Source organism: Danio rerio, chromosome 22, assembly GCF_052040795.2.
Source record: "Danio rerio strain M-AB ecotype USA chromosome 22, GRCz13ab, whole genome shotgun sequence".
NCBI lineage: Eukaryota > Metazoa > Chordata > Actinopteri > Cypriniformes > Danionidae > Danio > Danio rerio.
In genome coordinates, this window is record NC_141042.1 from 41,496,502 (window position 1) to 41,513,611 (window position 17,110).

Sequence of the window (17,110 nt, forward strand, 5' to 3'; positions counted from 1 at the left end):
ATCATCAATATATAAATTGATCAATGTTGATCCTGGATCATCAATATATAAATTGACTGATGTTGATCCTGGATCATCAATATATAAATTGACCGATGTTGATCCTGGATCATCAATATATAAATTGACTGATGTTGATCCTGGATCATCAATATATAAATTGACCAATGTTGATCCTGGATCATCAATATATAAATTGACTAATGTTGATCCTGGATCATCAATATATAAATTGACCAATGTTGATCCTGGATCATCAATATATAAATTGACTAATGTTGATCCTGGATCATTAATATATAAATTGATCAATGTTGATCCTGGATCATCAATATATAAATTGACCAATGTTGATCCTGGATCATCAATATAGAAATTGACCGATGTTGATCCTGGATCATCAATATATAAATTGACTGATGTTGATCCTGGATCATCAATATATAAATTGACTGATGTTGATCCTGGATCATCAATATATAAATTGACATGTTGATCCTGGATCATCAATATATAAATTGACTAATGTTGATCCTGGATCATCAATATATAAATTGATCAATGTTGATCCTGGATCATCAATATATAAATTGACCAATGTTGATCCTGGATCATCAATATAGAAATTGACCAATGTTGATCCTGGATCATCAATATATAAATTGACTAATGTTGATCCTGGATCATCAATATATAAATTGACTACTGTTGATCCTGGATCATCAATATATAAATTGACTAATGTTGATCCTGGATCATCAATATATAAATTGATCAATGTTGATCCTGGATCATCAATATATAAATTGACTGATGTTGATCCTGGATCATCAATATATAAATTGACTGATGTTGATCCTGGATCATCAATATATAAATTGACTGATGTTGATCCTGGATCATCAATATATAAATTGATCAATGTTGATCCTGGATCATCAATATATAAATTGACTGATGTTGATCCTGGATCATCAATATATAAATTGACCGATGTTGATCCTGGATCATCAATATATAAATTGACCGATGTTGATCCTGGATCATCAATATATAAATTGACTACTGTTGATCCTGGATCATCAATATATAAATTGACCGATGTTGATCCTGGATCATCAATATATAAATTGACTACTGTTGATCCTGGATCATCAATATATAAATTGACCGATGTTGATCCTGGATCATCAATATATAAATTGACCGATGTTGATCCTGGATCATCAATATATAAATTGACTACTGTTGATCCTGGATCATCAATATATAAATTGACTGATGTTGATCCTGGATCATCAATATATAAATTGACCAATGTTGATCCTGGATCATCAATATATAAATTGACTAATGTTGATCCTGGATCATCAATATATAAATTGACCATTGTTGATCCTGGATCATCAATATATAAATTGACTGATGTTGATCCTGGATCATCAATATATAAATTGACTGATGTTGATCCTGGATCATCAATATATAAATTGATCAATGTTGATCCTGGATCATCAATATATAAATTGACTGATGTTGATCCTGGATCATCAATATATAAATTGACCGATGTTGATCCTGGATCATCAATATATAAATTGACCGATGTTGATCCTGGATCATCAATATATAAATTGACTACTGTTGATCCTGGATCATCAATATATAAATTGACTGATGTTGATCCTGGATCATCAATATATAAATTGACCAATGTTGATCCTGGATCATCAATATATAAATTGACTAATGTTGATCCTGGATCATCAATATATAAATTGACCATTGTTGATCCTGGATCATCAATATATAAATTGACTGATGTTGATCCTGGATCATCAATATATAAATTGATCAATGTTGATCCTGGATCATCAATATATAAATTGACTGATGTTGATCCTGGATCATCAATATATAAATTGACCGATGTTGATCCTGGATCATCAATATATAAATTGACCGATGTTGATCCTGGATCATCAATATATAAATTGACTACTGTTGATCCTGGATCATCAATATATAAATTGACCGATGTTGATCCTGGATCATCAATATATAAATTGACTACTGTTGATCCTGGATCATCAATATATAAATTGACCGATGTTGATCCTGGATCATCAATATATAAATTGACCGATGTTGATCCTGGATCATCAATATATAAATTGACTACTGTTGATCCTGGATCATCAATATATAAATTGACTGATGTTGATCCTGGATCATCAATATATAAATTGACCAATGTTGATCCTGGATCATCAATATATAAATTGACTAATGTTGATCCTGGATCATCAATATATAAATTGACCATTGTTGATCCTGGATCATCAATATATAAATTGACTGATGTTGATCCTGGATCATCAATATATAAATTGACTGATGTTGATCCTGGATCATCAATATATAAATTGATCAATGTTGATCCTGGATCATCAATATATAAATTGACTGATGTTGATCCTGGATCATCAATATATAAATTGACCGATGTTGATCCTGGATCATCAATATATAAATTGACCGATGTTGATCCTGGATCATCAATATATAAATTGACTACTGTTGATCCTGGATCATCAATATATAAATTGACTGATGTTGATCCTGGATCATCAATATATAAATTGACCAATGTTGATCCTGGATCATCAATATATAAATTGACTAATGTTGATCCTGGATCATCAATATATAAATTGACCATTGTTGATCCTGGATCATCAATATATAAATTGACTGATGTTGATCCTGGATCATCAATATATAAATTGACTGATGTTGATCCTGGATCATCAATATATAAATTGATCAATGTTGATCCTGGATCATCAATATATAAATTGACTGATGTTGATCCTGGATCATCAATATATAAATTGACTGATGTTGATCCTGGATCATCAATATATAAATTGACTGATGTTGATCCTGGATCATCAATATATAAATTGATCAATATTGATCCTGGATCATCAATATATAAATTGAATGATGTTGATCCTGGATCATCAATATATAAATTGACTGATGTTGATCCTGGATCATCAATATATAAATTGACTGATGTTGATCCTGGATCATCAATATATAAATTGAATGATGTTGATCCTGGATCATCAATATATAAATTGACTGATGTTGATCCTGGATCATCAATATATAAATTGACTACTGTTGATCCTGGATCATCAATATATAAATTGACCGATGTTGATCCTGGATCATCAATATATAAATTGACCAATGTTGATCCTGGATCATCAATATATAAATTGACTGATGTTGATCCTGGATCATCAATATATAAATTGATCAATGTTGATCCTGGATCATCAATATAGAAATTGACCGATGTTGATCCTGGATCATCAATATATAAATTGACTGATGTTGATCCTGGATCATCAATATATAAATTGACTAATGTTGATCCTGGATCATCAATATATAAATTGACTACTGTTGATCCTGGATCATCAATATAGAAATTGACTGATGTTGATCCTGGATCATCAATATAGAAATTGACTACTGTTGATCCTGGATCATCAATATATAAATTGACTGATGTTGATCCTGGATCATCAATATGTAAATTGTCTGATGTTTATCCTGGATTATCAATATAGAAATTGACTACTGTTGATCCTGGATCATCAATATATAAATTGACTGATGTTGATCCTGGATCATCAATATGTAAATTGTCTGATGTTGATCCTGGATCATCAATATATAAATTGACCAATGTTGATCCTGGATCATCAATATATAAATTGACTGATGTTGATCCTGGATCATCAATATGTAAATTGACTGATGTTGATCCTGGATCATCAATATATAAATTGACTGATGTTGATCCTGGATCATCAATATAGAAATTGACTACTGTTGATCCTGGATCATCAATATATAAATTGACTGATGTTGATCCTGGATCATCAATATGTAAATTGTCTGATGTTGATCCTGGATCATCAATATATAAATTGACCAATGTTGATCCTGGATCATCAATATGTAAATTGACTGATGTTGATCCTGGATCATCAATATATAAATTGACTAATGTTGATCCTGGATCATCAATATATAAATTGACTGATGTTGATCCTGGATCATCAATATGTAAATTGACCGATGTTGATCCTGGATCATCAATATATAAATTGACTACTGTTGATCCTGGATCATCAATATATAAATTGACTAATGTTGATCCTGGATCATCGATATATAAATTGACTGATGTTGATCCTGGATCATCAATATATAAATTGACTGATGTTGATCCTGGATCATCAATATATAAATTGACTGATGTTGATCCTGGATCATCAATATATAAATTGACTGATGTTGATCCTGGATCATCAATATATAAATTGACTACTGTTGATCCTGGATCATCAATATATAAATTGACTGATGTTGATCCTGGATCATCAATATATAAATTGACTGATGTTGATCCTGGATCATCAATATATAAATTGACTGATGTTGATCCTGGATCATCAATATATAAATTGACTGATGTTGATCCTGGATCATCAATATATAAATTGACTGATGTTGATCCTGGATCATCAATATATAAATTGACTGATGTTGATCCTGGATCATCAATATATAAATTGACTGATGTTGATCCTGGATCATCAATATATAAATTGACATGTTGATCCTGGATCATCAATATATAAATTGACTGATGTTGATCCTGGATCATCAATATATAAATTGATCAATGTTGATCCTGGATCATCAATATATAAATTGACCAATGTTGATCCTGGATCATCAATATAGAAATTGACCGATGTTGATCCTGGATCATCGATATATAAATTGACTAATGTTGATCCTGGATCATCGATATATAAATTGACCAATGTTGATCCTGGATCATCAATATATAAATTGACATGTTGATCCTGGATCATCAATATATAAATTGACTAATGTTGATCCTGGATCATCAATATATAAATTGACTACTGTTGATCCTGGATCATCAATATATAAATTGACTGATGTTGATCCTGGATCATCAATATATAAATTGACTGATGTTGATCCTGGATCATCAATATATAAATTGATCAATGTTGATCCTGGATCATCAATATATAAATTGACTGATGTTGATCCTGGATCATCAATATATAAATTGACTAATGTTGATCCTGGATCATCAATAAATAAATTGACATGTTGATCCTGGATCATCAATATATAAATTGACTGATGTTGATCCTGGATCATCAATATGTAAATTGACTGATGTTGATCCTGGATCATCAATATATAAATTGACCAATGTTGATCCTGGATCATCAATATATAAATTGACTGATGTTGATCCTGGATCATCAATATATAAATTGATCAATGTTGATCCTGGATCATCAATATATAAATTGACTGATGTTGATCCTGGATCATCAATATATAAATTGATCAATGTTGATCCTGGATCATCAATATATAAATTGACCGATGTTGATCCTGGATCATCAATATATAAATTGACTAATGTTGATCCTGGATCATCAATATATAAATTGACATGTTGATCCTGGATCATCAATATGTAAATTGACCGATGTTGATCCTGGATCATCAATATGTAAATTGACCGATGTTGATCCTGGATCATCAATATGTAAATTGACCGATGTTGATCCTGGATCATCAATATATAAATTGACTGATGTTGATCCTGGATCATCAATATATAAATTGACTGATGTTGATCCTGGATCATCAATATATAAATTGACCGATGTTGATCCTGGATCATCAATATATAAATTGATCAATGTTGATCCTGGATCATCAATGTATAAATTGACTGATGTTGATCCTGGATCATCAATATATAAATTGACTGATGTTGATCCTGGATCATCAATATATAAATTGACTACTGTTGATCCTGGATCATCAATATATAAATTGACCAATGTTGATCCTGGATCATCAATATATAAATTGACATGTTGATCCTGGATCATCAATATATAAATTGACCGATGTTGATCCTGGATCATCAATATATAAATTGATCAATGTTGATCCTGGATCATCAATATGTAAATTGACCGATGTTGATCCTGGATCATCAATATATAAATTGACTGATGTTGATCCTGGATCATCAATATATAAATTGACTGATGTTGATCCTGGATCATCAATATATAAATTAACTGATGTTGATCCTGGATCATCAATATATAAATTGACCAATGTTGATCCTGGATCATCAATATATAAATTAACTGATGTTGATCCTGGATCATCAATATATAAATTGACTACTGTTGATCCTGGATCATCAATATATAAATTGACCAATGTTGATCCTGGATCATCAATATATAAATTAACTGATGTTGATCCTGGATCATCAATATATAAATTGACCAATGTTGATCCTGGATCATCAATATATAAATTGACTACTGTTGATCCTGGATCATCAATATGTAAATTGACCAATGTTGATCCTGGATCATCAATATATAAATTGACCGATGTTGATCCTGGATCATCAATATATAAATTGATCAATGTTGATCCTGGATCATCAATATATAAATTGACTGATGTTGATCCTGGATCATCAATATATAAATTGATCAATGTTGATCCTGGATCATCAATATATAAATTGATCAATGTTGATCCTGGATCATCAATATATAAATTGATCAATGTTGATCCTGGATCATCAATATATAAATTGACTGATGTTGATCCTGGATCATCAATATATAAATTGACTGATGTTGATCCTGGATCATCAATATGTAAATTGACTGATGTTGATCCTGGATCATCAATATATAAATTGACCAATGTTGATCCTGGATCATCAATATATAAATTGATCAATGTTGATCCTGGATCATCAATATATAAATTGACTGATGTTGATCCTGGATCATCAATATATAAATTGACTGATGTTGATCCTGGATCATCAATATATAAATTGACCAATGTTGATCCTGGATCATCAATATATAAATTAACTGATGTTGATCCTGGATCATCAATATATAAATTGACTGATGTTGATCCTGGATCATCAATATATAAATTGATCAATGTTGATCCTGGATCATCAATATATAAATTGACTGATGTTGATCCTGGATCATCAATATATAAATTGACTAATGTTGATCCTGGATCATCAATATATAAATTGACTGATGTTGATCCTGGATCATCAATATATAAATTGACTGATGTTGATCCTGGATCATCAATATATAAATTGACTGATGTTGATCCTGGATCATCAATATATAAATTGATCAATGTTGATCCTGGATCATCAATATATAAATTGACCGATGTTGATCCTGGATCATCAATATATAAATTGACTAATGTTGATCCTGGATCATCAATATATAAATTGACTGATGTTGATCCTGGATCATCAATATATAAATTGACTGATGTTGATCCTGGATCATCAATATATAAATTGACTAATGTTGATTCTGGATCATCAATATATAAATTGACCGATGTTGATCCTGGATCATCAATATATAAATTGACTGATGTTGATCCTGGATCATCAATATATAAATTGACTGATGTTGATCCTGGATCATCAATATATAAATTGACTGATGTTGATCCTGGATCATCAATATATAAATTGACTAATGTTGATCCTGGATCATCAATATATAAATTGATCAATGTTGATCCTGGATCATCAATATATAAATTGACATGTTGATCCTGGATCATCAATATATAAATTGATCAATGTTGATCCTGGATCATCAATATATAAATTGACATGTTGATCCTGGATCATCAATATATAAATTGACTGATGTTGATCCTGGATCATCAATATATAAATTGATCAATGTTGATCCTGGATCATCAATATATAAATTGACCATTGTTGATCCTGGATCATCAATATATAAATTGATCAATGTTGATCCTGGACCATCAATATATAAATTGACTGATATTGATCCTGGATCATCAATATATAAATTGATCAATGTTGATCCTGGATCATCAATATATAAATTGACCAATGTTGATCCTGGATCATCAATATATAAATTGACATGTTGATCCTGGATCATCAATATATAAATTGACTAATGTTGATCCTGGATCATCAATATATAAATTGACTACTGTTGATCCTGGATCATCAATATATAAATTGACTGATGTTGATCCTGGATCATCAATATATAAATTGACTGATGTTGATCCTGGATCATCAATATATAAATTGATCAATGTTGATCCTGGATCATCAATATATAAATTGATCAATGTTGATCCTGGATCATCAATATATAAATTGACTAATGTTGATCCTGGATCATCAATATATAAATTGACTGATGTTGATCCTGGATCATCCATATATAAATTGATCAATGTTGATCCTGGATCATCAATATATAAATTGACTGATGTTGATCCTGGATCATCAATATATAAATTGACTGATGTTGATCCTGGATCATCAATATGTAAATTGACTGATGTTGATCCTGGATCATCAATATATAAATTGACCAATGTTGATCCTGGATCATCAATATATAAATTGACTGATGTTGATCCTGGATCATCAATATATAAATTGACTGATGTTGATCCTGGATCATCAATATGTAAATTGACTGATGTTGATCCTGGATCATCAATATATAAATTGACCAATGTTGATCCTGGATCATCAATATATAAATTGACTGATGTTGATCCTGGATCATCAATATATAAATTGACTGATGTTGATCCTGGATCATCAATATATAAATTGACTGATGTTGATCCTGGATCATCAATATATAAATTGACTGATGTTGATCCTGGATCATCAATATATAAATTGATCAATGTTGATCCTGGATCATCAATGTATAAATTGACCGATGTTGATCCTGGATCATCAATATATAAACTGACCGATATTGATCCTGGATCATCAATATATAAATTGATCAATGTTGATCCTGGATCATCAATATATAAATTGACTGATGTTGATCCTGGATCATCAATATATAAATTGATCAATGTTGATCCTGGATCATCAATATATAAATTGACCGATGTTGATCCTGGATCATCAATATATAAATTGACTAATGTTGATCCTGGATCATCAATATATAAATTGACATGTTGATCCTGGATCATCAATAAGTAAATTGACCGATGTTGATCCTGGATCATGAATATGTAAATTGACCGATGTTGATCCTGGATCATCAATATGTAAATTGACTGATGTTGATCCTGGATCATCAATATATAAATTGATCAATGTTGATCCTGGATAATCAATGTATAAATTGACTGATGTTGATCCTGGATCATCAATATATAAATTGACTGATGTTGATCCTGGATCATCAATATATAAATTGACTGATGTTGATCCTGGATCATCAATATATAAATTGACCGATGTTGATCCTGGATCATCAATATATAAATTGATCAATGTTGATCCTGGATCATCAATGTATAAATTGACTGATGTTGATCCTGGATCATCAATATATAAATTGACTGATGTTGATCCTGGATCATCAATATATAAATTGACTACTGTTGATCCTGGATCATCAATATATAAATTGACCAATGTTGATCCTGGATCATCAATATATAAATTGACATGTTGATCCTGGATCATCAATATATAAATTGATCAATGTTGATCCTGGATCATCAATATATAAATTGACTGATGTTGATCCTGGATCATCAATATATAAATTGACTGATGTTGATCCTGGATCATCAATATATAAATTGACTAATGTTGATCCTGGATCATCAATATATAAATTGACCGATGTTGATCCTGGATCATCAATATATAAATTGACTGATGTTGATCCTGGATCATCAATATATAAATTGACTGATGTTGATCCTGGATCATCAATATGTAAATTGTCTGATGTTGATCCTGGATCATCAATATATAAATTGACTGATGTTGATCCTGGATCATCAATATGTAAATTGACTGATGTTGATCCTGGATCATCAATATATAAATTGACTAATGTTGATCCTGGATCATCAATATGTAAATTGACCGATGTTGATCCTGGATCATCAATATGTAAATTGACCGATGTTGATCCTGGATCATCAATATATAAATTGACTACTGTTGATCCTGGATCATCAATATATAAATTGACTAATGTTGATCCTGGATCATCGATATATAAATTGACTGATGTTGATCCTGGATCATCAATATATAAATTGACTGATGTTGATCCTGGATCATCAATATATAAATTGACTGATGTTGATCCTGGATCATCAATATATAAATTGACTAATGTTGATCCTGGATCATCAATATATAAATTGACCAATGTTGATCCTGGATCATCAATATATAAATTGATCAATGTTGATCCTGGATCATCAATATATAAATTGACCAATGTTGATCCTGGATCATCAATATAGAAATTGACTAATGTTGATCCTGGATCATCAATATATAAATTGACTGATGTTGATCCTGGATCATCAATATATAAATTGACTGATGTTGATCCTGGATCATCAATATATAAATTGACTGATGTTGATCCTGGATCATCAATATATAAATTGACCAATGTTGATCCTGGATCATCAATATATAAATTGACTAATGTTGATCCTGGATCATCAATATATAAATTGACTAATGTTGATCCTGGATCATCAATATATAAATTGATCAATGTTGATCCTGGATCATCAATATATAAATTGACCAATGTTGATCCTGGATCATCAATATAGAAATTGACCAATGTTGATCCTGGATCATCAATATATAAATTGACTAATGTTGATCCTGGATCATCAATATATAAATTGACTACTGTTGATCCTGGATCATCAATATATAAATTGACTAATGTTGATCCTGGATCATCAATATATAAATTGATCAATGTTGATCCTGGATCATCAATATATAAATTGACTGATGTTGATCCTGGATCATCAATATATAAATTGACTGATGTTGATCCTGGATCATCAATATATAAATTGACTGATGTTGATCCTGGATCATCAATATATAAATTGATCAATGTTGATCCTGGATCATCAATATATAAATTGACTGATGTTGATCCTGGATCATCAATATATAAATTGACCGATGTTGATCCTGGATCATCAATATATAAATTGACTGATGTTGATCCTGGATCATCAATATATAAATTGATCAATGTTGATCCTGGATCATCAATATATAAATTGACCGATGTTGATCCTGGATCATCAATATATAAATTGACCGATGTTGATCCTGGATCATCAATATATAAATTGACTACTGTTGATCCTGGATCATCAATATATAAATTGACCGATGTTGATCCTGGATCATCAATATATAAATTGACTACTGTTGATCCTGGATCATCAATATATAAATTGACCGATGTTGATCCTGGATCATCAATATATAAATTGACCGATGTTGATCCTGGATCATCAATATATAAATTGACTACTGTTGATCCTGGATCATCAATATATAAATTGACTGATGTTGATCCTGGATCATCAATATATAAATTGACCAATGTTGATCCTGGATCATCAATATATAAATTGACTAATGTTGATCCTGGATCATCAATATATAAATTGACCATTGTTGATCCTGGATCATCAATATATAAATTGACTGATGTTGATCCTGGATCATCAATATATAAATTGACTGATGTTGATCCTGGATCATCAATATATAAATTGATCAATGTTGATCCTGGATCATCAATATATAAATTGAATGATGTTGATCCTGGATCATCAATATATAAATTGACTGATGTTGATCCTGGATCATCAATATATAAATTGACTGATGTTGATCCTGGATCATCAATATATAAATTGAATGATGTCGATCCTGGATCATCAATATATAAATTGACTACTGTTGATCCTGGATCATCAATATATAAATTGACTGATGTTGATCCTGGATCATCAATATATAAATTGACTACTGTTGATCCTGGATCATCAATATATAAATTGACCAATGTTGATCCTGGATCATCAATATATAAATTGACTGATGTTGATCCTGGATCATCAATATAGAAATTGACCGATGTTGATCCTGGATCATCAATATATAAATTGACTGATGTTGATCCTGGATCATCAATATATAAATTGACTAATGTTGATCCTGGATCATCAATATATAAATTGACTACTGTTGATCCTGGATCATCAATATAGAAATTGACTGATGTTGATCCTGGATCATCAATATATAAATTGTCTGATGTTTATCCTGGATTATCAATATAGAAATTGACTACTGTTGATCCTGGATCATCAATATAGAAATTGACTACTGTTGATCCTGGATCATCAATATATAAATTGACTGATGTTGATCCTGGATCATCAATATGTAAATTGTCTGATGTTGATCCTGGATCATCAATATATAAATTGACTGATGTTGATCCTGGATCATCAATATATAAATTGACCAATGTTGATCCTGGATCATCAATATATAAATTGACTGATGTTGATCCTGGATCATCAATATATAAATTGACCAATGTTGATCCTGGATCATCAATATATAAATTGACTGATGTTGATCCTGGATCATCAATATGTAAATTGACTGATGTTGATCCTGGATCATCAATATATAAATTGACTGATGTTGATCCTGGATCATCAATATAGAAATTGACTACTGTTGATCCTGGATCATCAATATATAAATTGACTGATGTTGATCCTGGATCATCAATATGTAAATTGTCTGATGTTGATCCTGGATCATCAATATATAAATTGACCAATGTTGATCCTGGATCATCAATATATAAATTGACTGATGTTGATCCTGGATCATCAATATGTAAATTGACTGATGTTGATCCTGGATCATCAATATATAAATTGACTAATGTTGATCCTGGATCATCAATATATAAATTGACTGATGTTGATCCTGGATCATCAATATATAAATTGACTGATGTTGATCCTGGATCATCAATATGTAAATTGACCGATGTTGATCCTGGATCATCAATATATAAATTGACTACTGTTGATCCTGGATCATCAATATATAAATTGACTAATGTTGATCCTGGATCATCGATATATAAATTGACTGATGTTGATCCTGGATCATCAATATATAAATTGACTGATGTTGATCCTGGATCATCAATATATAAATTGACTGATGTTGATCCTGGATCATCAATATATAAATTGACTGATGTTGATCCTGGATCATCAATATATAAATTGACTACTGTTGATCCTGGATCATCAATATATAAATTGACTGATGTTGATCCTGGATCATCAATATATAAATTGACTGATGTTGATCCTGGATCATCAATATATAAATTGACTGATGTTGATCCTGGATCATCAATATATAAATTGACTGATGTTGATCCTGGATCATCAATATATAAATTGACTGATGTTGATCCTGGATCATCAATATATAAATTGACTGATGTTGATCCTGGATCATCAATATATAAATTGATCAATGTTGATCCTGGATCATCAATATATAAATTGACATGTTGATCCTGGATCATCAATATATAAATTGACTGATGTTGATCCTGGATCATCAATATATAAATTGATCAATGTTGATCCTGGATCATCAATATATAAATTGACATGTTGATCCTGGATCATCAATATATAAATTGACTAATGTTGATCCTGGATCATCAATATATAAATTGACTACTGTTGATCCTGGATCATCAATATATAAATTGACTGATGTTGATCCTGGATCATCAATATATAAATTGACTGATGTTGATCCTGGATCATCAATATATAAATTGATCAATGTTGATCCTGGATCATCAATATATAAATTGACCAATGTTGATCCTGGATCATCGATATATAAATTGACCAATGTTGATCCTGGATCATCAATATATAAATTGACATGTTGATCCTGGATCATCAATATATAAATTGACTAATGTTGATCCTGGATCATCAATATATAAATTGACTACTGTTGATCCTGGATCATCAATATATAAATTGACTGATGTTGATCCTGGATCATCAATATATAAATTGACTGATGTTGATCCTGGATCATCAATATATAAATTGATCAATGTTGATCCTGGATCATCAATATATAAATTGACTGATGTTGATCCTGGATCATCAATATATAAATTGACTAATGTTGATCCTGGATCATCAATAAATAAATTGACATGTTGATCCTGGATCATCAATATATAAATTGACTGATGTTGATCCTGGATCATCAATATGTAAATTGACTGATGTTGATCCTGGATCATCAATATATAAATTGACCAATGTTGATCCTGGATCATCAATATATAAATTGACTGATGTTGATCCTGGATCATCAATATATAAATTGATCAATGTTGATCCTGGATCATCAATATATAAATTGACTGATGTTGATCCTGGATCATCAATATATAAATTGATCAATGTTGATCCTGGATCATCAATATATAAATTGACCGATGTTGATCCTGGATCATCAATATATAAATTGACTAATGTTGATCCTGGATCATCAATATATAAATTGACATGTTGATCCTGGATCATCAATATGTAAATTGACCGATGTTGATCCTGGATCATCAATATGTAAATTGACCGATGTTGATCCTGGATCATCAATATGTAAATTGACCGATGTTGATCCTGGATCATCAATATATAAATTGACTGATGTTGATCCTGGATCATCAATATATAAATTGACTGATGTTGATCCTGGATCATCAATATATAAATTGACCGATGTTGATCCTGGATCATCAATATATAAATTGATCAATGTTGATCCTGGATCATCAATGTATAAATTGACTGATGTTGATCCTGGATCATCAATATATAAATTGACTACTGTTGATCCTGGATCATCAATATATAAATTGACCAATGTTGATCCTGGATCATCAATATATAAATTGACATGTTGATCCTGGATCATCAATATATAAATTGACCGATGTTGATCCTGGATCATCAATATATAAATTGATCAATGTTGATCCTGGATCATCAATATATAAATTGACCGATGTTGATCCTGGATCATCAATATATAAATTGACCGATGTTGATCCTGGATCATCAATATATAAATTGATCAATGTTGATCCTGGATCATCAATATGTAAATTGACCGATGTTGATCCTGGATCATCAATATATAAATTGACTGATGTTGATCCTGGATCATCAATATATAAATTGACTGATGTTGATCCTGGATCATCAATATATAAATTAACTGATGTTGATCCTGGATCATCAATATATAAATTGACCAATGTTGATCCTGGATCATCAATATATAAATTAACTGATGTTGATCCTGGATCATCAATATATAAATTGACCAATGTTGATCCTGGATCATCAATATATAAATTGACTACTGTTGATCCTGGATCATCAATATGTAAATTGACCAATGTTGATCCTGGATCATCAATATATAAATTGACATGTTGATCCTGGATCATCAATATATAAATTGACCGATGTTGATCCTGGATCATCAATATATAAATTGATCAATGTTGATCCTGGATCATCAATATATAAATTGACTGATGTTGATCCTGGATCATCAATATATAAATTGATCAATGTTGATCCTGGATCATCAATATATAAATTGATCAATGTTGATCCTGGATCATCAATATATAAATTGATCAATGTTGATCCTGGATCATCAATATATAAATTGACTGATGTTGATCCTGGATCATCAATATATAAATTGACTGATGTTGATCCTGGATCATCAATATGTAAATTGACTGATGTTGATCCTGGATCATCAATATATAAATTGACCAATGTTGATCCTGGATCATCAATATATAAATTGATCAATGTTGATCCTGGATCATCAATATATAAATTGACCGATGTTGATCCTGGATCATCAATATATAAATTGACCGATGTTGATCCTGGATCATCAATATATAAATTGACCGATGTTGATCCTGGATCATCAATATATAAATTGACCGATGTTGATCCTGGATCATCAATATATAAATTGACCGATGTTGATCCTGGATCATCAATATATAAATTGACTGATGTTGATCCTGGATCATCAATATATAAATTGACCAATGTTGATCCTGGATCATCAATATATAAATTGATCAATGTTGATCCTGGATCATCAATATATAAATTGACTGATGTTGATCCTGGATCATCAATATATAAATTGACCAATGTTGATCCTGGATCATCAATATATAAATTGATCAATGTTGATCCTGGATCATCAATATATAATTTGAATGATGTTGATCCTGGATCATCAATATATAAAGTGATTAATGTTGGGCTACATTATGTTCCAGCTTTTCTTTTTTCAGATGAGATTGTCAAATACTGAACACTTCACTGGTTGTTGAAGCGGGGAAAGAAGGACACAACACATTGGGTTCAAAGACTCATTTCAAGTAAGCTTTAATGTGCTCCAGTGGGACTGAACCACAGTGGCCCAAGGGATTTTTCCGCAGAAATGTACAGTACCATGTCGAGAGAGAGAATAAATGGGAAGTGTGTGTGGAAGGATGACATGTGTTGAAGAGTTAATTGCATTATTATTCATTTTTTGGAGATCCTCAGCCTTCAGTTTGCTTCCCATCTCAATACAGCCATTAAAAAAAAAACGAACAAAAAACAAAATAAAAGTCCTGGAAATGTACCATCACAAAATGAAAACATCACAGTTGAACATTCATCGCCTCTCGGAGCTTTTTAAAATCACAGTCTTGCTAAATCCTTCCTCTCAAACTACAGAAATCTTCCCTTGAAAGTGTGCAGTCACTCACGACCCCTTGTGTTTCAGCTTTACAGTAATACAACATAGACAGCATTGCACGTGTAGCCTTCAGTACCAAAGGACAGTACCAGTACGAGTGGTCGTAAT

The 17,110-nt window shown here is 30.9% G+C and overlaps 2 protein-coding genes across 3 annotated transcripts in view; both read right to left on the bottom strand.

Moving 5' to 3' along the window:
* The window catches only part of mark1 (MAP/microtubule affinity-regulating kinase 1), a 426,664-nt gene that overhangs the window by 357,686 nt on the left and 51,868 nt on the right, over positions 1–17,110 (bottom strand). The window lies entirely within an intron of this gene.
* Positions 12,390–16,840, bottom strand: LOC147838661 (uncharacterized). The gene is made up of 2 exons (XM_087304838.2): positions 15,579–16,840; positions 12,390–14,104 (listed from the first exon to the last, which is right to left on the bottom strand). Exon 2 carries the CDS (start codon positions 13,731–13,733, stop codon positions 12,390–12,392), a length of 1,344 nt encoding a protein of 447 aa, XP_087160964.2. The 5' UTR covers positions 13,734–14,104; positions 15,579–16,840.